At 45.6% G+C, this 26,723-nt stretch overlaps 1 protein-coding gene across 2 annotated transcripts in view; it reads left to right on the forward strand.

Moving 5' to 3' along the window:
- The first annotated feature begins 218 nt into the window (after nt 1–218).
- The window catches only part of LOC142658005 (arf-GAP with dual PH domain-containing protein 1-like), a 162,207-nt gene continuing 135,702 nt past the window's right edge, over nt 219–26,723 (forward strand). Inside the window, exons 1-2 of one of the 2 annotated variants that reach the window (XM_075833643.1) lie at nt 219–339; nt 18,925–19,016. In XM_075833643.1, coding sequence (XP_075689758.1) covers nt 310–339; nt 18,925–19,016 — 122 coding nt within the window. In that variant the 5' untranslated portion in view covers nt 219–309. Of the gene's footprint in view, nt 340–18,924; nt 19,017–20,053; nt 20,132–26,723 lie in introns of those variants that run through there. The other variant, XM_075833644.1, reaches the window with a different exon arrangement.

Below are 26,723 nucleotides of genomic sequence, written 5' to 3' on the forward strand. Positions count from 1 at the left end.
CATTATTTGTATCTGCAATATGGGCAAAATTTTGGATGAGAAAACAGTAAAACAACAGTACTGACATGATAATGACAATACTATAGAAGTACAGTATATATTTTGTGTCAGTATTTAGCTCTTTATTTCTGTATGTGGGGCCACTTTGATTTGAGTGTAGAATCCACAAATACAACCTTCACTAACCATCTTGCATTTTTTATTTAAGACCCCCAATGGGCCTCCTATACTTTGGGCGTCTTTGTGTGTGTGACCTGTTGTGGTATACACCGAAACCTCTCCGAAATCAGTAAGGTGAAGTCTTTGACCATGGCCAAATGGGAAGAGGACCAAATTCAGGTAATGGAGCCTTTTCCTCCTTTATACAGTATTACGTCAAAAATTCTTCCTTACTTGAATCATTATAGATCGGGATATTTAAAGTAGATTACATTTTTATCTTCTACCATGCTACTTGAGACCTTGGATGCAATATAATATAGATCATTTATCACAAGGTAATGCCATTATTATAATAAAGGCCATTTAAATGCAAAAAGCACTATAAATCTGACCGTACACCGAAAAAATACATTTCAGGAGATAGCTGACAGCAAAGAGAATTAAATACATGAACGTTCAGGTTTCAAACTGTTAGGGTAAATCTACACATATGGACTTTTTGTGCCATGTTAAATGCGGATTTTAATTATTTGAATGACCATCCATGTAATGCATGGACACCTCAAGTCTTTCAGAGCTTTAGCGGCTCTTCGTTCTGGCCCTCTATGATGTCCATGTGACATGCGTTCTGAAGAGAAGTGGATGATACTTCTCATCAGAACGCCCAGCTAGTAAAAGTAGTAAACACGCCCCGATGTACGCACATAATACACGCCCAGTTGTACTTTTACTTTTCAACACGCCCAGTTGTACTTTTGCAAGCCTCATTTGCATAAATACAAAAATGGCCATAACTTGGCCAAAAATGCTCGTTTTTTAAAAATAAAAACGTTACTGTAATCTAAATTGCAGCGCCTATCTGCTGCAATAGCAGATAGGGGTTGCAAAATCTGGTGACAGAGCCTCTTTAAAGAGTTTCTTAATTTTGCATTAAGGTAGCAAATGAATAGCTTTTGAAGGGTTTTCCAGCAAATATAACTAATTTTTAACAGCTTACAATGCTGGACAAAAATAAAAAAATTCCTTCACCTCACCAATCCCCCCACCTGCTCCAGTTTCATCGCTGCCTGGTCGCCCACTGGAATTTATTTCCTGCTGCTGCGATGAGGTGTCGACACTGAAACATGTGACCGCTGCAGCAACTCAATGCAGTGCGGGCATTGTGTCAGGTAATACACATAAGTAATGCAAAAAATATCATGTATATCTACATGCATTGTTTGCTCTGATATTTGTAAGTGTTGCATTACTTCTATTGTAAACTGCGCCTGTCATATCACATATAGCAACAGTTTGCTACTTTTGGCAGGGGAAGTTGATCTGTGCTATACAATTTGTCTAAAGTGTTGTAGGGTGAATGCATAACTTACAACCGTCCTGGATTTTGGGCTGTGTCCCGCTGTCCCGGGTGGCCAGTGGTACGTCCCAGACTCCTAGTGTCAACTGTATCTACGTCCTCAGGATGCAGATACAGATGAACCCAATGCTGAAGCAAGGAACCGTCAGCTCCCTGCTTCAGCATTAGTACAGAGGACTCCCCAGGCACAGAACTACTTTAAGCGCTGAGCCCAAGGAAGCCCTTGACGTCACTATCCATATATGAACAGTGACTTTAGTGGCTCCTCCAGGAGTGGAATCCCCTGCCAGAGCATTGCCGACGCTCTGGCCAGGATTCCGCTCCTAAAGGAAATCCCTGACGTCGCTGTCCATATATGCGGAATCCCTGGCCACAGCGTTGTTGATGCTCTGGCTGGGGATTTTGCCCTTAGAGGGAGTCCCATTGGCTACAGGGGGGTAGCTCTATCTACAGGGGATGTGGCACTATCTACATGATCACTATTTACGGGCGACACTGTGGCGCTTTCTACATGGGCATTGTCATGATCCTGGTGTATGTGGACCCACTAGGCCGCCCCGCCGTAGCGGAGTGGCAGCTGGCCAAACAACAGTCTATACAAAGTCTATGCAAAGTCTTTGGCAAAAGAGTACCTGCAAGAGTCCAGACAGACACGAGGAGCAGCAGAGGCTTTGGCACGGATGGAGCTAGACGTGGCAGATGATACCAGACGTGGCAGATAACTCCAGACATGGCAGATCATACAAGACGTGGTAGATGATACAAGACATGGCAGATGACAGACTCGACTCCAACTAAATGCTTAGACTCAAACACATAAACAAACACAGCAACAGGATACAGGAAGCAGGATACGGTAACACCTAAGTTGAGGAAACAACTAAGGGACCGTTTGCAATATGAACATGGGTAGGCAACAACGCTCAGGTAAGGAGTGGAAGGGCAGAGCCCTTGTTATATTTCAGCGTTATCTGGGGATTGGTTAGAGAAGATTTCACATGTGCGCTGGCCCTTTAAGGCCGGGAAGAGCGCACGCACCCTAGGGTTCAGAGCAGAGCGGGACGGCCGGGTGTGCTGGCGTCTCCGAGTAGGGAGACGCTGGCAGGATGCCGGAGGTTTGCGGTCGCGGCTGTCGCAATATGAGGAACGGTGGTGGTCTGCAACCGCTACAGTACTCCCCTTACACAGCCATTTTGGAGCTGTGTCCCGAGCGAAGAATTCCCGTCCGGTCTGCAAGACAAATAAAAGTCTTTCCGGGAGGAATGTCTCTAATTTGCAGGGGGTTAGCGACAATAATCCTAGAAGGATCTATGATAGTTTCCTAAGAGTCATTAGTTTCAAATGATCGAGACAGGGTATCAGCCTTCACATTCTTGTCTGCAGGATGGACGTAAAGCAAGAATTGGAATCGGGCAAACAACAGCGACCATCTGGCTTGGCGAAGATTTAATCGTTGTCCAGACTGTAGGTACGTGAGGTTCTTGTGATCAATATAAATGATGATAGGATGAGCAGCGCCCTCCAGCAGGTGTCTCCACTCCTCTAAGGCAAGCTTGACGGCCAGCATCTCCCGATCCCTGATGGAGTAGTTGCGCTCTGCAGAAGAGAATAATTTGTAAAAGAAGCCACAAGCCACCTGTAATGATAGGGGTAGGGAAACGGATAAGTGAGCCCTAATCTACCCGCCACTCTGTCCCTGCCTACTTGCAACGACCCGCCCTAGGCGACGGGGTACAACTGACCCCTGACGAGTTACTGACCCGGTTATTGAGGGAAAATTCGGCGAGGGGAATGAATGAGACCTAATCATATTGACAGTCAGAGATAAAACACCTTAAATATTGTTCTAGAGATTGATTAGTCTTCTCAGTTTGGCCATTAGTTTCAGGATGGAAGGCAGAGGAGAAGGACAGATCAATCTCCAACTTTTTACAGAAGGCTCTCCAAAACAATGAAACAAATTGTACCCCTCTGTCCGAAACAATATTGACAGGGACCCCATGGAGACGCAGGATGACAAACAAGGTAGCTAACGTCTTGGCATTGGGTAGTTTCTTGAGGGGCGCAAAGTGGCACATCTGACTGAAGCGGTCTACTACAACCCACACCACCGACTTGCCTTGAGATGGAGGCAAATCGGTGATAAAATCCATGGAGATATGGGTCCAAGGTCTCTGGGGAATGGGCAAAGAACGTAGTAAGCCCGCTGGTCGGGACCTGGGAGTCTTGGACCTAGCACAAACCTCACAAGCGGCGACGTAGGCCTTAACGTCTTTAGGCAACCCAGGCCACCAATAGTTTCTGGCAATGAGGTGTTTGGTACCCAGGACGCCTGGATGACCAGATAGTGCGGAGTCATGGTTTTCCCTAAGTACCCTTAGCCGGAATTGCAGGGGAACAAACAGCTTGTCCTCAGGAAGGTTCCCGGGAGCTGAACCTTGAACAGCCGCGATTTCTGAGGCTAAATCAGAATCAATAGAAGAAATGATTATACCAGGAGGCAGAATACAAGCAGGATCTTCCTCCAAAGGGGGGCTGGCCATGAAGCTACGCGACAGTGCATCGGCCTTAATATTTTTAGACCCAGCCCTATAGGTAACCAAAAAGTTGAATCTGGTAAAAAATAGCGCCCATCGAGCTTGTCTCGGGTTTAGCCTCCAGGCAGATTCTAGGAAAACCAGATTCTTGTGGTCGGTAAGGACCGTTACCTGGTGCCTAGCCCCCTCCAGGAAGTGGCGCCACTCTTCAAATGCCCATTTAATGGCTAAGAGTTTGCGGTTGCCAATATCATAGTTACTCTCAGTGGGCGAAAACTTCCTGGAGAAGTAGGCACAGGGACGGAGATGGGTGAGGGACCTGGTACCCTGGGACAAGACAGCCCCCACTCCCACCTCAGATGCGTCAACTTCCACGATAAATGGCTCAATTTGGTTGGGCTGAACCAGCACCGGGGAAGGCCTAAAACCAAATCGGACGATAATCCCTGCATCAACAGTACAGAGCACTGCTCCAAATGCATGGAGCCAACAAGGGGTTCAAAAACAGGGGTATGCTGTGTAAAAAAACCATTAGCAAGAGGAGTGGAGTCGATACCCACTACCGGAACAGGTTTAGGCAAATCAATCAAAGGCATAGCTAGAGACATAGCAAATTCCACAGACATGATATTAGTAGAAGACCCTGAATCCACGAAGGCACTGCCGGTAGCAGACCTACCACCAAAAGAGACCTGAAAGGGAAGCAAGATTTTATTACGTTTCATATTTACGGGAAATACCTGTGCGCCCAAGTGACCTCCCCGATGATCACTTAGGCGCGGAAGTTTTCCGGCTGCTTATTCTTACGCCTAGGACAGGTGTTCACTTGATGCTTGTCATCCCCACAATAGAAGCAGAGACCATTCTTCCTGCGGAACTCTCTACATTGTCGGGGGGACACGGAGGCCCCGAGTTGCATAGGTACCTCCGAGTCTTCCGTGGAAGAACGAAGCAACGGAACCTCGGGAGGCATCATGGGGGAGTCAGAGGAGAAAACACAAAACCGTTCAAGTTGTCGTTCCCTGAGACGTCGGTCAAGTCGTACCGCTAAAGCCATAACCTGGTCTAGGGAGTCAGAAGAGGGATAGCTAACTAGCAGGTCCTTCAGGGCGTTCGACAGACCCAACCTAAACTGGCACCTTAAGGCAGGGTCATTCCACCGAGAAGCTACGCACCACTTCCTAAAGTCAGAACAATACTCCTCAACAGGTCTCTTACCCTGACGTAAGGTCACCAGCTGACTCTCGGCAAAGGCAGTCCTGTCAGTCTCGTCATAAATGAGTCCGAGAGCATAAAAGAAATGATCAACGGAGGAAAGTTCAGGGGCGTCAGGAGCCAAGGAGAAGGCCCACTCTTGGGGCCCTTCCTGGAGTCGTGACATAATTATACCCACCCGCTGGCTCTCAGAACCTGAGGAGTGAGGCTTTAAGCGAAAGTAAAGCCTACAACTCTCCCGAAAGGAGAGAAAAGTCCTCCGGTCCCCTGAGAACCGATCAGGCAACTTGAGGTGGGGTTCAAGGGGTGAGGTGAGCGGCACTACCATGGTAGTGTCAGGCTGGTTGACCCTCTGAGCCAGGGCCTGGACCTGTAGGGAGAGACCCTGCATTTGCTGGGCCAGGGTCTAAAGGGGGTCCATAGTAGACACAGGGACCAGGGTAGACTAGGTAACGGGCTTGTGACTATGTAATGATAGGGGTAGGGAAACGGACAAGTGAGCCCTAATCTACCCGCCACTCTGTCCCTGCCTACTTGCAACGACCCGCCCTAGGCGACGGGGTACAACTGGGCGGCGGTCCCTACGCTCAGTAAGTGCACGAAACAGACAAGGGTACACAAAGCTAAGGGAAATGGGACAGTTGCCCATGGCAACACCGTGAGCAACACGAGAGGTGAACGAGCCGAGTCAAACCAGGAGTGTACGAGGTACCAAACGCAGAGCAGAAGAGTAGTCAGTAAGCCAGGGTCAGTATGGAGCAGGATCAAATAGTCAGGAGCTGTAGCTGGGACAGGAAACCACACGAGAAGAATCACAAGCACTGGAGGAACAGGAAAGGCAGGTATAAATAGACAGAGGGCGGGAGCTAGCTGAGTCTGGCCAGGCTGCGATAGGCTCTCCCACTCCTAAGCCTGCCAGCCTGAGTGGTGGAAGCTGGAGTCAGTCTCACACACATAGACTCAGGTGCCGACTGATTACCTATGGGCGTTAACCCTGCTGTGCCTGGCAGATCCTTTACACCACCATGTTGCCTTTGGAGTTTTTTTGACACAGAAGTGCTCCAGCACCAACGGAAGACTCATCTACCTCCAGATAGAACTGTTGAGATGTGTCAGGATGATCAAAACTGAGGCTGAGGTAAAAGGGCTCTTGGGGCTGGTAAATGATCACTCTGCATCCGGAGGCCAAACCTTGGCGTTCATCCCCTTTTTAGTGAGAGCACAGATTGGAGCAGTCAGATATGAGAAGTTTTGGTTAAATTGCAGGCAAAAGTTTGCAAACCCCAAAAATCGTTGTATAGACCGAAGACTCTGCGGCCACTCTAAGACGGACTTCACCTTCTCTGTATCCATCTTGAGTCCATGATCGAAGACATTGTAGCCCAGGAAGGGCAATTAGTACCTTTCGAGTTTAGCATATAGGTGATTCCCGCTTAACCGCAAAAGGACTTGGCGAACATGCTTCCGATGTGTCATCAAATCGTGTGTTATGGAAATGCAAGTTTGAGCGAGTTTCCAAAGGCTTCTGGAGTCTGCCAGGAGAGAGCGTGCACGTAAAACCGCAACCTCAAATCTGTAACCGCTCTGCTCGAGTCTAAGGCTACTCTAAGGTGTTCACCAGAGCCGACCGCAAGGTGGGATGGTCTTTGCTGCTTAGAATCCAGGTTATTTTAGCAGGGTACTGTGTTGGATTTGGGGTGCTATGAAGGCAAACCTGAGCTGGAAACCAGGCAGCCAGAGGGCAAACAGAAAGTCCAAAACTATAGCAAGGGGTAATTAGGCAAAGCAAAGGTCAAAACCAGTCGGGAGCAGATAATCAGAATCGGTAAGCAGAGGGTAAACGAGAGACAAGCCAAGGTCAGTATTCTCGAGGTCTAGAAGTCAGCAGTGCAGGAAATGTCAGGAGCTTGGTCAGAACACTAGAAGATAGGAGAATCACAAGCAAAGACTGAGTGAGAAGGACCGGTATAAATACTAAACCAAATCTGATAGGCAGAAAGATGGAGAAAAGAGATAGGCTCATGGAAAAAAAACAGAAATGACCAGAAGCCAGAACAGTATTGATGGTAACCTTAAGAGAAGAGGCGTTTCCTAACATATGGTGAGTAGATCAGGATGTCATTCAAATAGCCCACCACACAGACATACAGCAGATCCCGGAAGATGTAATTTACGAATTCCTGGAACACAGCTGGAGCATTACACAATCCAATGTGCATCACGAGATATTCGTAGTTGTAACATCCGCGGACGTGGCCAGTCATGCCCAATCACCCCTCGACGGCCGCGGCCGCAGAGTCCCCAGTGCTGGCCGGCATCTCCTTCATAGGAGGCGCCAGCACTTACTCACTTCCGCTCTGCTCTGCAGTTTCCCGTAGGGTGCGCACACTCATTCCCGCCCCTAAAGGGCCAGTGCGTACACATGAAAAATAATGCAAATCAGCACTAATCACCCTGGACTATAAAAGGGGCTCTGCCCTTTCACTCCTTGTCTGAGCGTTGTTGTGTATTCCCATATTAGTCTTAACCAATGGTCCCAAAGTGTTATCATGTTCCCAGTCTTCCCGTGCCCTGCTACCTGTGTCTTGTATCCCGTGCTGTGTTGTGCCACCTGTCACACCTGCTGTCATATACCACGTCTGGTGTCATCTGCCGTGCCTAATATCCTCTGCCACGTGTGGCGTCATCTACCTTCAAGTTTCATTTGTGCCTAGCCTCTGCTACTGTCTGGACTATTACAGGTACTCTTGTAATAGGACTTTGTATAGACTGGTGTTTGGCCAGGTGCTACAGCGGTGCGGCTTAGTGGGCCCATATAACTATGGTTCATGACAGTACACTCAGGCCATGGACCCCACTGCTCAACCCAAGACCATGACGACGTCACAAGTCATGTAGGCAGACATGTGAGACCTTCGGTCACGACAGGACCAACTCCTCCAGACGGTGAACGCCAATGCACATCGACTGGATGCTCAAGCTGCAGTCATCACGGCACCTGTTTCTCTTGCTCCTGGTGTCCCTCCTGCTACAACTACTGTCAGTACCAGTGCCGACCCACAATTCTCCCTGCGACTACCTCCTCGATATGACAGAGAGGACCTGTAGGGGATTTCTGAACCAATGCCAGATCCACTTCAGACTGCATGCTGCTACTGTCTGGACTATTACAGGGACCACATACCCACGGATCGTGACAGTAGTGACCGTGTCGGGTGTTGAATGCCGATTTCGTACTTCCCCTTTGTGGATACGGATCAAGTTATAAGCCCCGCATAGATCCAACTTTGTGAGCACCTTGGCATCGCAATTTCCGTCGAAGAGCTCTGAGATGAGAGGCAAGGGGTACTTGTTTTTGACCGTGATTTGGTTCAAACATCGGTAGTCGATACATGGACGAAGAGATCCATTTTTCTTCTTTACGAAAGAGGACTTCCAGATGAAGCCTCTCTCAAGGTTCTCCTTAATGTAAGCTGACATGGCCAGGGTTTCCGGCAGGGAAGAAATATAGACTTGACCACAAGGAGGTGAGATGTCAGGGAGCAATTCAATAAGACAATAGTAGGTGCGATGAGGAGGGAGAGTCTCTGCCACCTTCTTGCTAAAGACGTCCGCAAAACTGGCAGAAAGTGTGGGTAGATCAGAGAGCGACTGAGGCACTGGAGGCAAAACAGGATGAACCTGTGGCAGGCAGTGGTGAAGACACTTGAATCCCCATTGGAGGACTTCTCCGGAACTCCAATCGAGAACTGAAGCATGTAGACAAAGCCAAGGCAAGCCCAGCTTTAGGCAAGACGACAAAGGAAATCTGTTCGGAGTGGAGGACTCCAACTTGTAGTGTCTGCGGTTCAGTGATGGACGAAATGGTATAGGCCAATGGTAGTCCATTCACAGAGGCAATAGCCAGGGGTCTCTCCAGAGGAACCGTGGGCAGATGGAGATGATCCACTAGATCCTGCTGGGAATTCAGATAGGCAGGGGTGGTGTGTGATCTCCCTTCAGAGATAATGGTTACTAGAATGGATAATTTGGGAGAGGATTTGGCATTTGGCGTTGTTCTACTTAGGGTTGTCTTTCCAACCAACCCTAGGTGCTGGAGTTTCCTGGCTTTTGTGGACATTGACACACAAAATGGCATTTGAGGCCACAATACAGAGACAGACCAGAAGAGCGTCTGCGCTGTTTCTCCTGCTCGGACAATTTGACTCTTTCTACGTGCATTGGCTCTTCAGATGGAGGGGTCTCTGGAATGAAGGTGCCAGTCTATAGGATCGTCTCTCCCTCCTGAGCAAGTTCCTGGATCCTCATGTTGACCCGGGTCGCCAACAGGATATGGGCATCCAGGTTAGAAGGAAGATTGCGAGCTGCTAGTTTGTTCTTGATATGTGTGGAGAGTGCTTGCCAAAAGGTCTCCAACAAAGCCTCATTGTTCCACACCAGCTCCACAGCCAGTGTACAGAAGGAGATGGTATACTCTCCTACCGTCAACTCCCCTTGCTTGAGGGTTAGCACAGTGGCAGCTGCAGAGGGAACACCCTACGAAAAGTCTCTAGAAACAATGATCGATCCAAGAATTCCGGGCCCTCACATTCCAAGAGCCTTGCCAGCAGGAAGGAAATAAGGCCGACCCACCGTAGCGGAGTGGTAGCTGGCCAAACAACAGTCTATACAAAGTCTATGCAAAGTCTTTAGCAAAAGAGTACTTGCAAGAGTCCAGACAGTCACGAGGCACAGCAGAGGCTTTGGCGCGGATGGAGCTAGACGTGGCAGATGACTCCAGACCAGACGTGGCAGATTACTCCAGACCAGACGTGGTAGATGACTCCAGATGCGGCAGATGACACACTTGACTCCAACTAAAGGCTTAGGCTCAGAAACAAACACAGCAACAGGATACAGGAAGCAGGATACGAGAACACTGGGAGCAGGAAACAACTAAGGGAACGTTTGCAATACGAACATGAGTAGACAACAACAATGCGCAGGCAAGGAGTGGAAAGGCAGAGGCCGTTTTATAGTCCAGGGTGATCAGGTGATTGGTCAGGGAAGATTTCACATGTGCGCTGGACCTTCAAGGCCGGGATCGAGCACGCACGCCCATCCTTGGGTTCAGAGCAGAGCAGGACGGCCACGTGTGCTGGCGTCTCCGAGGGGGGAGACTCTGGCAGGATGGCAGGAGTCTGCGCTCGCAGCCGTCACGAGGTAAGGAACGGCGGCGGTCCACGATTGCAGCCATTACAGGCATTGTGTGTGGCACTATCTAAATGGGCACTGTAGCACTATTAACGTAAGCACTGGCACTAGGGGCAGCTAAGGGGGCATTATACTGTATGGGGGCAGCTATGGGGGTATTATACTGTATGGGACCAGCTATGGGGGCATTATACTGTATGGCGGCAGCTATAGGGCAATACTGTGTGGGGGCAGTTATTTTGCATTATACTGTGTGGGAGGCACTATGGAAGCATGATACTGTGTGGGCTGAACCAGGTGTGTACGGGCGGGGATTGGGCGGGATTAGAGGTATGGCTTAAAAGGAAAAACATGTGCTGCAACGGTTGTGCCTCTTTGCGATGCTTGAAAGTTGGTAGGTATGGGTGAATGTAGTATTACATGCAGCCAATCAAATAACCCTTTGTTAGCAGCTCTCTGCTCTGGCTAATAGAGGGGTTCCAATGCGTTGAACCTACCTATATTATAACTATATGTCCTCTATATCTTTGAGACAAGCCATTAATTGTGATTTTCAATATTCTGATTTCTTTTTTTACCCCATTATAGTCAACAGAAAAAAAAAAAATTGCACCCATTGTCATCACTTTTTATAGGACCATTGTGAAAAATGTACATAGTCAGCAGGGGCGTAAATAGAAAGTCCTGGGCCCCATACCAAACTTTTGCATCCCCTATCCCCGATTTTCCTCCCCGAGTTATAAAAAACACAACTTCGGTGAAAACTCCCTGCATTACTTAAAGAATGATCAGAGAATAGTGGGACAATGGTACCACAAACCAGAGGCAGACACTGACAGCAAATGGCCCCTGTGCAAGAAGTTATCTGGGGCCCTTTCATTTCAATAACGACAAAGCTACACAAAGATATACTGTAATAAATCCCATATTAGACACAGGAAAAGATGATGCATGCACACTATTCATATTTAGAAACACATTGCATTTACACTCACTCACATATTAGACACATGCAGCATACACGCAGCTCACATATTAGACACATATATCATACAACGTTCACATAGTAGACACATGCAGCACACACCACTCGAATAATAGACACATGCAGCACATACCGCTCACATATTCGACACATGCAGCACTCACCTATTCGATACATGCAGCACGCAAGTCACGTATTAGACACATGCAGCACACAACACTCACCTAATAGACACATACAGCACACAATTCACATATTAGACACATGCGGCACACACCTCTCACATATTAGACACATGCAGCACATACCGCTCATATATTAGACACATGCAGCACACAAGCCGCTCACATATTAGACACATGTAGCACACAAGCCGCTCACATATTAGACACATGCAGCACACAAACTGCTTACGTATTAGACACATGCAGCACACACCACTCACACATTAGACACATGCAGCACATATGCCGCTCGCACATTAGATGCATGCAGCACACACCACTCACACATTAAAGCATGCAACACTCCGCTCCCTTATTAGAAGCATGCCGCACACACATCACTCACATATTAGGCACACACAACACACACACTGCTTAAACAAAGTGCATTTTGTAGTCGCTCTTACACATCAATCATTACAAACCTCACTTAATCACATTGTTATACTTACCTGCTTTCTGACAGACCTCTTTGCTAGAGGTGGTAGCAGGTCTAGGGCACAACTCCTTGCTAGTTACGCTCTGTCCCCAATTCTCCCTATCTGTGGTTCCCAGCTTAGCAGTACTGGCTCTTGTCTGCTACTCAGGGGCGTAGCTAAAGACTCATGGGCCCCGATGAAAAAGATCTTATTGTCCGTCCCCCCCGCAAACTTCTCATGGCGGACAGCCCACAGCTTTCAGTTTCATCGCTGGGTCTCCTAAGTGACCCAACAATGCAGCACTAGCAGCCAGGGTCGTCACTAAAGTCTTAAAATGTATTGGGAAATAGCCCCAATACATATATACCCCCCCCCAAGAAAATGTGTGTGTGTGTGTGTATATATGTGTGTGTGTGTGTGTGTGTGTATGTGTGTGTAGACAGCATATCTATAGCACTACGACCCTATAAACTATGGATTGGATTAGATACAGTGACTCAGCAGACAGTATCACACATGATAGGATTAAATATAGGGCCCAGCTCGCTGACATTGCGGCTCCAGCGCTGGACCCAGGAAAGGTAAGAATAATAATTGTTTTGCTTCTAATTGTGTTACTAATTATTTTTGTGTGTTTGTGTTTTTTTACAGGTTCGGTCGTTGGACTATGTCGGATTCGAGGACTACTTCAATGACAGCGTTTTGTTTTATTCTCAATAAAATGGTTAATGAGGGTTGTGTGTTATTTTTTATTTCAATAAAATATTTTTTCTATGTCCTTGTATTTTTTTTAAACTTTATTATTACCACCTTAGTAATAGCTGCTGGCTGATTGACAACATCCATTACTAAGGCGGGGCTTAATGTTATGCCCGTGCAGAGGCTAACACTAACCCCCATTATTACCCCGGTACCCACCACCACCAGGGTACTGGGAAGAGCCGGGTCGAACCAGTACCCGACAGGCTGGTAGTATTAGGCTGGGGGAAGGCCAAAAACAGTGGCCCTTCCCACCCTGGTAATGCTGCCTGCTGCTATGTAGTATCTGGCTGGCTATGAAAATTGGGGGGGGACCCCACATCGTTCTTTCCAATTATTTATAAAAAAAAATATTCAAATGACGTATGTTTTTCATAACTAGCCAGAAACAATAAAGCAGCAGCAGGCTAGCATTACCTGGGGGGGGGGGGGGACGACGACGACGACGCTGTTTCTGGCCTTTCCCAGCCTGATAATACCAGCCCGCAGCCGTCCCAGTATCCGACCATCACTACAGATGGTCAAGTACTGGATCGCACCCGGCTCTTCCCGTCACCCCTGGTGGTTGTGGGTACCAGGGTAATAATGGGGGTTAGTGTTAGCCTCTGCACTGTCTAACATTAAGCCCCCGCCTTAGTAATGGATGCTGGCAATCAGCTGGCGGCCATTACTAAGGCGGTAGTTATAAAGTTTAAAAAAAACACAGACATAGAAAAAATATTTTATTGAAATAAAAAAAACCCACACACATACCTCATTAACCATTTTATTGATAATAATAAAAGCCGTCATCGAAGTAGCCCCCAAATCCGACGTAGTCCAACGACCGAACCTGTAAAAAAACACAAACACAAAAAAAACTATTAGTAACACATGTGGTAGGCTTAGATACAGGGCCCATGTGTGATACTGTCTGTTGGACCCTGTATCTAAGCCAACTACAAGGTAGGCTTAGATACAGGGTCCAACAGACAGTATCACATATGGGCCCTGTATCTAAGCTTTCCATGTGGTTATGTAAGTTGCTTAGATACAGGGCCCCAGCAGACAGTAATCTTATACAGTATAAGATTACTGTCTGCTGGGGCCCTGTATATAAGCCTACCATGTGGTAGGCTTATATACAGGGCCCATCAGACAGGTTCACACATGGGCCTTGTATCCCTGCCTACCATGTGATTGGCTTAGATACAGGGCCCAGCAGACAGCATCACACTATCTGTGATCCTGTCTCATAGGCCCCCTAAGCCTGCAACATTGTAGGCTTAAAGAGATTGTCCAGTCCCTAAACATTGATGGCCTATCCTCAGTATAGGCCATCAATAGCTGATGGGTCGGGTCTGACTCCCGGGACCCCACAATCATCTATTTTGAAGGGGCCGCAGCACTCAGACGAGAGCTGCTTCCCCTTCATTTCCCTCACTTGCTCACACTGTGTGTCGCCGACACGGATTCACAGTGTGTGTAAGTGACCTGAATAAGGGGAAGCAGCTCTCGTGCGAGCGCTGCGGGCCCTTCAAAACAGCTGATTGGCGGGGTCCCGGGAGTCGGACTTCAGCAGCTTCAGCAGACAGGGATATTAATCTTACTCTCCTCTTCAGCCACAGCGGAGGTCCTGTCCTGACTCTTTCCAGGGTCGGGATGTTGTGCGCGTAGCAAAGCGTTGTGACGTCAGCACCTCCGCTGCGCTCTGGAACCAGGCGGGTAAGTACTGTCAGTTACTATAGTAACAGGGGCCCGCGGCCCCAGTTACTATAGTAACTTTTTATTGATGTGGTGCGGGGGGGAGGCGGGCCCCCTGGCTTCGGGGCCCAGTCGCAATTGCGACCGCTGCGACCCATATAGCTACGCCACTGCTGCTACTGCTCGCTATCAGGGATGGCACCCCCTTGGGCCCTTGTGCAGCTGAACCGGGTGCACAGGCTGTATGTTTGCCCCTGACACACACACTATTAGCCACATAAGTAGAAAATACAGGATGGGGGGCATAGAAGGCATCAGACCATAAAATTAATTCAGACACCCAGAGCAGGCCCCAAATAGATTTCAAACCCCAGATCGGACTCCACAACCCAAAATAAATCAGTCCCCAAAAAAATAGACCCCCCCCCCAGACCAGACCCCTCTGTTTACTTATAGCTCCCAGCTTCTCTTCTTTTCTCTTCCGTGCATCGCTGAATACAATGTTCTGATTCTGCTTAGCACCAAGACATTGTGTGTGCTGCCACACACAACGTTGTGATGCTAGCCAGCATCAGGACCTTATGTGTGCTGCCCTGAAGGCAGGGGCATTGCTAGAGTCTTAAAAGATCAAGGGCACAAGCTTTATCCAATAACACTAAACAAGAGAGAAATAATACCACCACAAATTCACCACTAACGTCCCTGAATGACACAACCATACTGTTACTGTCTAAGAAACACTATGCAAAACTAATATTACCACTATACAGTGACCATAAAGTGGTAGATACCAGTTCTACACAGGTACCCTGCAGATCTTAGAGTTAAATACAATGACTCATGGTTTACGTCTTCTCAGATTGCAGTTGCTTACTTTTTGAGTCTTATCTATCTCGTCCTGACCGCCGTAAAGACTTCTTCCAGCTGCAACTCATCTCTGCAGTGTTTGCTGCCCAGACAATTTTGGCTCCTTGTTTTTCCAGCACACTCCCCACCTATTCTCCACCTACACAAACTCCTGATCTCTTTAGGCCCCACAGAGTAATAGTGCTCCTCTTAGTGGCCCCACATATTACTAATGCCCATATTTGTGACCCCAACAACATTATAAAGCCTGCTTAACAATAATAAAGCCCCAATTCTGCCCAAACACAGTAACAATAACTCCTTTTTTCACCCTACACAATAAAAATGCTCACCTTTGTGCCCCCTAGAAAGTATTATTTCCCCCTTTCTGCCTCAACTAGTAATAATTACCCTCTTTGTGCCCCCATACAGAAAACAATACTCTGTTCCCACAAAAATATTAAAACGTACTAAAATTGAATAACTAAATACGTAATAATACTCACCTAACCTTGATCTCACGACAAGCAGAGTGGCTAAATCGTGGCAAAAGCCTCTTCTAGCTTGTGCTGTTAGTGGCTCGGGATGCTGACATCCTGTGCATATTCTTGGTGTTTTGAAGGCCTATGCCTCCCTGCTCGTTCATAAATTTTAACTGCATCCGCATAAATATCTGGCTGGGTGCTAGCGACTCTACTGAGTCCTGAAGACCGTGGGGCCTGTCTGTGGGGCCCAGTCGCAACTTTGACCATTATGACTCCTATACTTACGCCACTGGTCATCAGTTATGATCCCTGTCATCTTACTACATTGAAGTCAGTGCTCATAGAAGTCTATGAGGAGGAAAGGGGGAGCAGAGTGAGAAAGATACTCTGAGGTGCTGCAGCTTCCTGTAAAGTGTTTTTATCTCACCCCAGTGCTGTAGTCTCACCTACACTGCTCATTACTGCCGTATAATGTCCTCCATGCTGCTGCAGCTTCTATATGCAGTATATGTGAACGATAGAGATAGGAGTGCATGATCCTCTTCTGTATGTGCCATAGAAGACTTGATAGCCGCTAGGCTCCGGCCAAAGATCAGCGAAAATTGAGAATTAGAGATAGAGCCTGCAGAGGGAAAAACAGCTCAATACTGCCATATAAAAGTCATATAATGGCAAGAAATAGTGTTACATGTACACATATATAACAACAGCTTATTCTGAAAAGCTTAAAATGTTTAGAAAAACAGATTTTTTTTGGGTGATTGGGGAGGAAATCATTGCACTCAATATTTTGCTATACATCGCAAACAATGAATGCCTTTTGAGTAAATTTGGTGCACAATAACATTTTGTTGAAAATAATTGGATCCATTGTGTAATTTGTTTCCGAATGTATTTTGATCACTTATAATTTATGAAAACTGAGAAATTTCTATGTATGGAAAGGTAGTGTCCACATTTATAGTTTTTTTATTGTGTTATTTGCTGGCATATTAGAGTTGTTGCCAAGTTAAAAAATGTAAATGTATAGACATAGAAGAGCTGAGTTGGTCACATGAAGTGAAGCCGAGTTACTGCTAAATTGTGATGTCCTGACGTGTTAGGTAGTTTTACACAGGAGTGCAGGTAAACCTACAGTACATCATTACCTTTCCTCAGAGAATTATGGGGCTGCACAAATAACACTCCAGAGTTAAAAGGGTTGTCCCAGAATTAATGAAAAAAAAAAGAAGAAAATCAGACATGCTATAGTGCACTACAATCTATATATAACAAAGCTAGTACCAGCCCTGTATCTTACATGGATCCAGAGATCTCCCAATTACTCCAATTACTCTGCTAGATTTTCTTCAGGTTGGCAGCTCAGGAGGCGTGTCCTGTCTGCTGCATCTCCTCCCCTTCCCTGTCATAGATTGTATAGGCAGATCATTCTTTTTACAGTTTTTGCCTCCTCTCTAGGAGAAGCTTTACATGTGTTTTTAGAGGGAGATCCCAGTACTACATAAGAAGAGGAAGAGCCTACAGCTTACACACAGTGAGAGGATGAGCAGGAAGGGGAGCGCTCAACGCTGAATGTATGCAGCGCTGCATGCAGGCGCTCTTCGTCTAAGAAAACTGCTGTCTCTCCTGTGTGTTTCTCACTGTTTGAGTCTCCATGTTAGGTAAGACTAAACGTGGACACCACAACACTACTCAGTTCTTTTCAAATCAACTGTTTACTGAAAATCACAATTTCAAACAGGCCAAATAACTACAATACAGTATTCAAATCAAGTGTCTCAGTAGCTGAGGCACTCGCCCTCGTGGGAGTCCTACCCGCTCTTGGGTGGCTGCGCCTGGCGCTCACTGACCCGGCCCGGCGGGTCTCAAGAAGGAAATGGGCCGTCTCCGCGGATCACTGTGGTGCTACCACTCACACTGCGGAATCCCCATAGGTGGAAGCTATGCCCCTCGCCCTTTGGCTACGGCGTGAGTCCGGCAGATATATTACCGCGTGCGCCTCTGCGGGTCAGAGAGAGAGCTACTCACTACCACGCGGCATACCACCCTTACCTCTGCTTTCTGCTCCTCTGTTGATGCAGATGACGTCTTTTTTATCCCTTGTGTCTCCTGACACCGCTGAGCTGTAGTGAATGTCCAGCTAGTCCTCCTCCAGGAACGTTGAGCCAAGGATCCTTCTCCTACAAATGGTGGCAGCCTGGTCACTTTCTTGTCCCCACTCAGCTCTGCATCTTCTCTCTCCCTAAGTCCCCTCCCCTCCCTTTCCTCTTCCTGGGGTCCGCCAATTTCCCCTTCCCTCTCTCTCCATCCGTTCTTTGGTTCCTCCTTTTTCTCTGTCCTAATGGCCTGTCTGTTTTCTCACTCCTGCTGTGTTCCACTGCCCCCCAGTGGTCATTGTTAACTTTACGGTTTCTACACATTGTTTCTAAGACATATGTCTAACCTTTGCTGCAAGCGGCCTGACGTCACACAAACGGGGGAAAACACGAGGCCCAGAAGGGGCTGAGAACACAAATGGACACCTAAGGCTCGTGGAGATGGTGGGGACCGGAACCTTTATAACTTCCGCGGGAGGCGAGGGGGCTGCGACCCCTATCATGTCATGAGGGTGCAGGAGGCTGGTACCCCCATTACACACATCCACGCTTCAAGGTGTGTTTCTGAATAAAACCTTCTTCTTTCTACTGACAAGCATAGGAGAAAGCATTTTCTATTAGCTAGTGGCAGTAGGACAGTGGAACTGAGCATGTTCGTCCTCCCTCATTCAGCTCATTAGGAGATTGGATACCACAGGGGGCTCCACTATAATGAAGTAAAGGGAATATCTCACAACCTTAGCATTTTTGTAACATAAGGTAAATTACAAAACTAAATTTGTTTTTAATGCTGAGCTATATTGCAACAACATTTAATATTGGGACAACCCCTCTAAGTGAAAAATTTGGGCCTGCTATATCTGAAGATCACCCTGCTCTCTTACATAACAATTTTCTTTAGCCATATTTACTTACTCACGTTTAAGCATTTACATTAACTAACTTCTTGACTTGAAATTTTAGTTCCTTGACAGGCATGGCAATGATGCAGCTAAAGCTAAATATGAGTCTCATGTTCCCGTCTATTACTACAGACCCACACACGCGGACTGCCAGTAAGCACACTTATCAGGATATCTTTCCATCTCTTTCTTTTTTTTCTGCTTACCTTAAGCTATATTGCTGTGTCTGAAGTTGGAATGTAAATTGTTGTCACAATAAAACTGGGTATATATATACATATATATATATATATATATATATATATATATATATATATATATATATATATATATATATATATATATATAATGTTTTGTTTTTTTTAACAATTTCAAAAATGTTATTTGAGCTGTATAGGGAATTGATTGACAAGTCTTGGAACATGAATGATGTCCATCCAGTAGAACAAACCTTGTGGTCTTCATGGGCTATTACTGCAATGGCCATAATGTTAAAGGAACATTCCAGCAAATTTTTTTTATCATGACCTTTGTTTGGAAAGTACACCTGGTAAAAGTTAGCGTAGGTCATATTACTGGGTGCTTTGCTGCCGTACTATCTCTTCCGATCCTGGCCATAATGTCACGTTACTGCAATGTGACTGTCTGATTCCTACAGTGTCTGCTGTGTGGACCGAAAGTCTCTTTTACTATTCATTTCTATGAGATGCTCAATGTTAGTCTCATAGGAATGAATAGTGAAAGGGACTTCCGGTCCACACAGCAGACGCTGTAGGAATCAGGCAGTCACATTGCGGTCACATGACATCACGGTGGCTCAGGAACGGAGCATAAAGTTTGGCAACAAGGTGCTCGGTAAGAGGATGACCTACCCTACCTTTTACCAAGTGTACTTTCCAAATGGAGACCACGATAAATAAAATTCACCAGGAGTGCAAGAACAAATTTATGTGTGCTTTATAAATTTGCAGTCAAAGGCGTTCTTGCAGCTGTATACACGTTTTGTGTTTATGTTATCTATATATGCATACCTCCCAACTGTCCCGGATCCGGCAGGACAGTCCCGGTTTTTCACCGCTGTCCCGCCGTCCCGGCGGTCTGAGAAATGTCCTGCCCTGCCCCGGACCCTCCCTGTTGCCAGCCACGCGCCCCTGCAACGACGCTGCCTGCGCAGCAGTCTGCCTGGAGCAAGGGAGCAGAGTGCAGCAGACACACCGAAGCTGAACAATGCAGAGGAGAAGAACGAAGCCACAGGACAGAGGTGACTGGTGAGTATACAGTTTAAACAATTTAGTGCCTGGGAATATTAGCATTTCTAAAATCATAAAATAAATTACATTATTTTATGGTTTTAGAAAATCTTGTGTCCCCAGGCACATTATTTTTGCGGCTCCCGAACCCACCTCGTGCCCCCCCCTCGCGGTGTTCGGGTACTAATCAGTCTCAACCGGCAGGGATAATACGCTGAGTTCGTACGAAAGGAATCACACCACACAGAGTCTGGTACAAAGCTCCTCACTCAGCATCAGGCGTCACTGATTTATTTATTACACACATTTGTTCTATATCCCCTTTCTCCTGGGGGTGGGTACATGTTATCACACTTTTATAAAAGCACGTATCACTGTAAGCCTCTTGTTACTTTGTGTCATCCTTGGATAGGTTCACCCTTATCTGGTCCTTTAGATATGTCTTCATAGTTCATAGTTTGTTCATACCAGGAAGTGACTTGTTATTTTATTAGTGCGTAGTCCCTGTTCAGGGGCCATCTTGCCACGTATACTTATCTAATCCTATTACTATTGCTTCATCACAATTATGTACACAACTCTATAGTCTATATTTTATTAAAGAAAGAAAATTATTATAAACATTAACTTCTGTCCACTCCATCCTTCACAGTCCCCCCTTTTATCATTATTTTCTTCATTTCTTAACCTAAGTGTGTCCGTGCTCTGGGAAAGGGGAGTAAAAGGATTTTTTCACCAGTTTGAGACGAGCCTCCCCTATTAGGAGACCCCCCTTTGTAGCTGGACTTAAAGAGTCGGTGCACACCCTACACTATCTATTCATCTTCAGAACAATAGTCTCGATAAAGGGTGGTTGTTTTCATGGATGGAGTTGGTAAAAGTCCTTCAATTTCTGAAGAAAACATAAAAGTGGGAGTTACTTCAGTTATAGTTTTAGTCATTAATTTCTTCATACATGGTAATACACAACAAGCAATAACTGCGAAAAGCACTAGAAAGATTAAGATTACAATCCCAATTTGGGCCAGAATTTTCTGCCATCCGGTTAACCATGAGAAATACTGATCCCATGGGTCTGTGAAACCTCAATTTCGTTTTAATTCCTCGGATAAAGAAACAATCTGTTTGATTGCCATGGTTACTTTGCCGTTTGGTCCTGTGTTATCTGGAATAAAAGTACGACAGGTAGTACCTATCATGGCACAAACGCCTCCTTTTTCTGCTAGTATCATATCAAGGGCCATACGGTTCTGGAAAGTCATAGTAGATGTGGGTCCTAACTGGTCAGCTAGACCTTGTAAAGCGTCCCTAGTATAGTTAACAAACCGTTGCTGGTTGTAATAGATATAATTTATCCAATCTACATTTTTGTTAGCTGTGATCATAGGGATTAATGATTCAAATCAAGCTGCTACCTGATCCCGGGCCTTGAATTCATCTGGGACCCCCCTTGGGACTCCTATAGCATCTATATACACATGGGGGTCAAAACTTCCTTTCAGATCTCTTTTTTCCCCTTGTAAATATGTGACTATTTTGAGAGATGGTCTCTTGGGTTTCTAACTGTATACCATTCAATACTCCTAAATATCTCTTAAAATTGTTATCAAGAATACAAAATATCTCCTATTTCTTATTTGGCTATTATTCATACATAATATCATCCCATCAGTTTCTTTTATTACAATCGTAGAGTTGAGCCTCTCCTTGTTGCATCTTTCATAAGTCTTATTTATCATTTCGTTTCTATTTTTACTGGTTGTATATTTCTGTCGATACTGTAAATCTGGTTCATAACAACAAAACCACAGCCCCGGCGTCTCTTCTTGTATGCTAATGTTGGCTGTTTTGTCTATGTGAAGGTACACAGTCCCTCCATGTGGTCCTTTTTTCCAAGTCCCTTCGGTTGTAGTCACATTTGTAGTATAACACGGGGCATTGGCCTTACATGTGTAGTTACCCTCCTTTCTATCCACTGTGGCATTCGCCCACCCTGTCCTGAACTGTTCCAGTGATTCTGTACTGATTACGTGTACAGGAGTAGCAGTTCTGCCTTTTTGTATAAGAGCACACGCAACAACCGCCGCAACAACCGCAAAGATCTTCATTCTTCTGGCTGAAGAACCTTTTTACAATGACTGGCGTGAATCCAGCTTGCCTTTCCTTCGAGCTTCACTGAGGTGCTTGTAACGAGTAGGACTTGAAAAGGACCATCAAATCTTGGGTCTAGACTTTTCCTCACGTGTCTTTTAACAACGACCCAATCTGCTGGTTCTAGCTTATACGTCAACTGAATCAGGACCTGGAATGGAAGCAAATACTTGTGCATGCACCTTGGTCAATTGTTTGTCAAGCGTTGATACATAATCTGTTAGTCTACCATACTGCATTTGGAGCACCTGTGGAAAATAACATCCTAATCTGGGAGCCGACCCAAATAAGATCTCATATGGGCTGAGACCTGTTCTTTTTGTGGGCGTGTATCTTACTGAGAACAAGGCTAATGGTAGACACTCGGTCCATGGTTTCCCGTTTTCTACCATTGCTTTTTGGATTTTCAATTTGAGAGTCCCATTTAGTCTCTCAACCTTCCCACTGCTTTGTGGATGGTATGGTGTATGTAGGGCTTGACTTATGCCTAGAGCTGACAACACATGGTTCATGATTTCACCCGTAAAATGAGTTCCTCTGTCGCTCTCGATCACCTCTGGAACTCCATATCTGCACACCACCTCGTTGATCAGTTTCTTTGCTGTGGCTACGGCTGTAGCTTTGGTTACTGGAAAAGCTTCTGGCCATCCTGAAAAGAGATCAATACAAACAAGCACATACTCCTAGGTACCAACTTTGGGTAGTTGAATATAGTCTATCTGCAGTCTCTGGAACGGATATATAGGTCTGGGTGTGTGCTTCTGTGGTACTTTTACAGTTCTTCCAATATTATGTGTTGCACAGATCATGCATCCTTGTGTAAAACTGCTGGCCATCACACTAAACCCTGGGGCATACCACACCTTGTTTACCAAGTCCATCATTGCCGTTTTTTATTGGTGTGTCTCTCCATGTGTTATCTGGGCCATCATTGGGAACATTGTCTTAGGCAGGCACAGTTTATTCTGGCATTGCCAGAGGCCATCTTTTCGTAGCGTTGCTCCTTGGGCCGTCCACTTGTCTTTTTCTTCTTTTGTTGCTTGTCCTTGAAGTTTTTTCCCGTAGTTCCGGGCTTACAGCTGGTCTTGTTTCCTCTGGATCTTTTATCTGACATACGGCTGCTAACACGGGTAGCTTCTGTGCTGCTTGCTTTGCCGCTTCGTCTGCCAGGGCATTTCCTTTTGTCTCTGGTGAACTCACCTTAGTGTGAGCTTTTATCTTTACTACTGCTACTTCTGTGGGTAACATCAGGGTCGCCATCAAATATTTTACAAAGTCTGCATTCTTTACAGGTGTACCTGCAGAGGTCAAAAATTGTCTTGCCCTCCATATGGGGCCATAATCGTGTGCAATCCCAAATGCATATCGAGAGTCAGTGTATATATTTGCTGTCTTTCCTTCTGCATGTTGGCATGCTGCTGCCAGGGCCTTAAGCTCCGCTTCTTGTGCTGAGCGGGACGCTGGTAAGGAGGCTGCTTCTAGGACTACATCTTCGGTGGTTACTGCATATCCTGTAAGAAAAGATCCTTCTACAAAATACCTTGAACCATCCACAAAGAGTATTTAGGTCTGGGTTTTGGAGTGGGGTATCTTTTACATGTGCGAAGCCCACTGTTTCCTGGGCCATAAGGGCCATACAATCATGTTCATCAGTTTCAGACAAAAATTGTGACCATACTTTACCTACGTCTTCTCCCCCCTTGCTCCAAAGGCAGTAAGGTAGCTGGGTTCAATGTAGTACAGCGGTGTAAAGTAACCTGCTCAGGGAGAAGAAGCGCACAGGTTAATCTCAAATGTCTTGCAGTGGACAAATGCTTAGGTTGTACTTGAGTTAGAATAGCAGTAATATATATATCATGTGGTGGAAATGCCAGGACCAAATCTGAGGCCTTGTTTAACATTGAATTTACAGCAATGATAGCTCTCACACATGATGGGGAACCTCGGGCCACAGGGTCTAGTCTAGCTGAATAATATACTATCGGGCTCTGCTGTGGTCCATGACTTTGTGTGAGAACCGCAGTGTCATGTCCATTTTGTTCAGTACAGTACAAAGTATATGCTTGCGTAGAGGTACTCCATGGATTGGTGTCACAAGCCGCTACCAAACACAACTCCTCCTCATTCAGCTGATAATCCAGAATACTTTGAGAATCTCACTTTTATCAGGTTCTGCAAATACTTGATTAATACAAAAACAAATAAAAATAAAACATTCCCAAAAACTTTACATCAAATTAACAATGTCCAGACAAGTTTTGTTTTGCCTTCTCCCTCATCTAAATCCATAAAGACTCGTGTGAGTGATGTCACATCGCCTCCTGTGTAACTTTGCTGGAGGGGGATGGTCTCTTACACATAAACCAAAATTGTACCTGATCAGTTCCTTCACCCTTCCCCCCTTTGTGGACTCTGCGAGAGTGATGTAGCAGAGTTCACAACTACATCTCAACATAACACTAATTTAACCCCTTGTAATGTACAACAGCCTGAAACAAAAATGACTTTTTCCTGACAAACATTTGATCTTTACAATGACATAACTCATGTGTGAAATCAAAAACAAAACAATTGTAGTTAGTTATTCAATAAAACAGAAAATATTATCTCTGATCACATTAATTACTGCAAACCAATAAACAGTATATAAAAATAGGGAACGGTGGGGGGCACATACATTTTCAAAACCCCGTGTCTCACAGTATCTGTAGTTTAATACATCTGAATTAACATCAAAACACATGAAATCTGATCACATCATAACACATAAATATCGTAACTTTTATAACCAACAGCGCTTGCGCAAAAGAGAAGAAATGTATTTAGGTTTGTAGACATTACTGATATATATATATCTCAGCAGTGCATATTGAGATCCCTCTGTCTCATCAGCCCTGCAGACTGCACCCAGTCAGCCCCCCTCCTCCTCCTCCCAAACACAGCACACTTTAGGGGGGAGGGAGGTCACAAACTCCCAGCTTCTCACAACTTCTTCTCTCACCATCTTAACACTTTCAATGCCGGCAAAACAACATACGTATCTGCAATCATTTATCACACCATTGTACAGGAATTATCTACGTTAATGTTTAACCGTACAATCTGACGGCCACCATCTCTATATTATGATGACGTGTTGTTTCATCTGTGAACTAAAACTGGAACTTCTGTAAATAGAAAAAACACTACAAATGACAAAATTAACAAGGTGATTATTTCATACTGATTTGGTTGGGCCGGGCGTGGCCACATCCTACGGAGGGGGCTTATAAAATCCACCTTCTTGTGTGAGTACCGGATATAACGGAACAACAGGTTTAGGTGTACCAAGATGGCCTCCTGGGGCGGGGAGTGGTGCCGAAGGCGTGGCATATATGGGAGGATCGGGGCGTGGAAAGTGACATGATACACAATATTCAACTTGGGGCGGGTTCTGTTAACCACAACTGGGACACTCCCACGAAGTAAGAATTCCACCGTCGCCATTATAGGGCGGTGGCTGGACACGTTCTTTGTAATACACATATCTGATGATTTTACCCTTTCTGTCTCGTATTTCTTGCTCAGTAAACTTGTCTTTAGTTATGGCTATGGCTGTTCTTTGCCAAGCTAATGCTTCATCTAACTTTCCTTCGTCACTTAATCTTCCCTTGTTTTCCCTAAGAGCTGCAGCCCATTCTTCCATCTATAAATATGCCACCTATGTGCATAACTTTCTTACTATTTTCTACATTCTTCTTGCCTTCTCTTTTTTCTACTATCTCTTTTGCGGTTAATGAACCACATTCCTTTGCCTGTCTCTTTGTTTTAAACACATTAAACATACTGTTCTATATTTAACACCGTCCTGAGAATGAAACCTTATTCTCGATGTTTCTGAACACAAAACACAATTTTTTTTTTATTTTTTTTTAACACAATTATAACTGACTGTCTGTCTCTGTCGTCTTAATGGTATCAACCTATACCCTGCGACCAATTAAATTATTACACTTACACCTGTCGTCTTAATGGTATCAACCTATACCCTGCGACCAATTAAATTATTACACTTACACCTGTCGTCTTAATGGTATCAACCTATACCCTGCGACCAATTAAATTATTACACTTACACCTGTCGTCTTAATGGTATCAACCTATACCCTGCGACTATTTGTCTCTGTCGACTTAATGGTATCAACCTATACCCTGCGACGAATTAAATTATTACACTTATACTTATCACCTATGCCGGCGAGACGCGACTATCTATACTATGATTCTTGGAACCACACAGCGGGTTAACTCTCTGTCGCTGAGAGTGTGGCCGGGATCGACTCCAAATACCTCGGTATCTTATCACCTGCTCACTCTCCCACACGGATAAGAGCCAATATTCATAAACATGAACTTAACCTTACCGTGTTTTATTTGAAGCTGATCAGACTTCCTGGGAGCGTGGCTGGTGATTCGATGT

Source organism: Rhinoderma darwinii, chromosome 7, assembly GCF_050947455.1.
Source record: "Rhinoderma darwinii isolate aRhiDar2 chromosome 7, aRhiDar2.hap1, whole genome shotgun sequence".
NCBI lineage: Eukaryota > Metazoa > Chordata > Amphibia > Anura > Rhinodermatidae > Rhinoderma > Rhinoderma darwinii.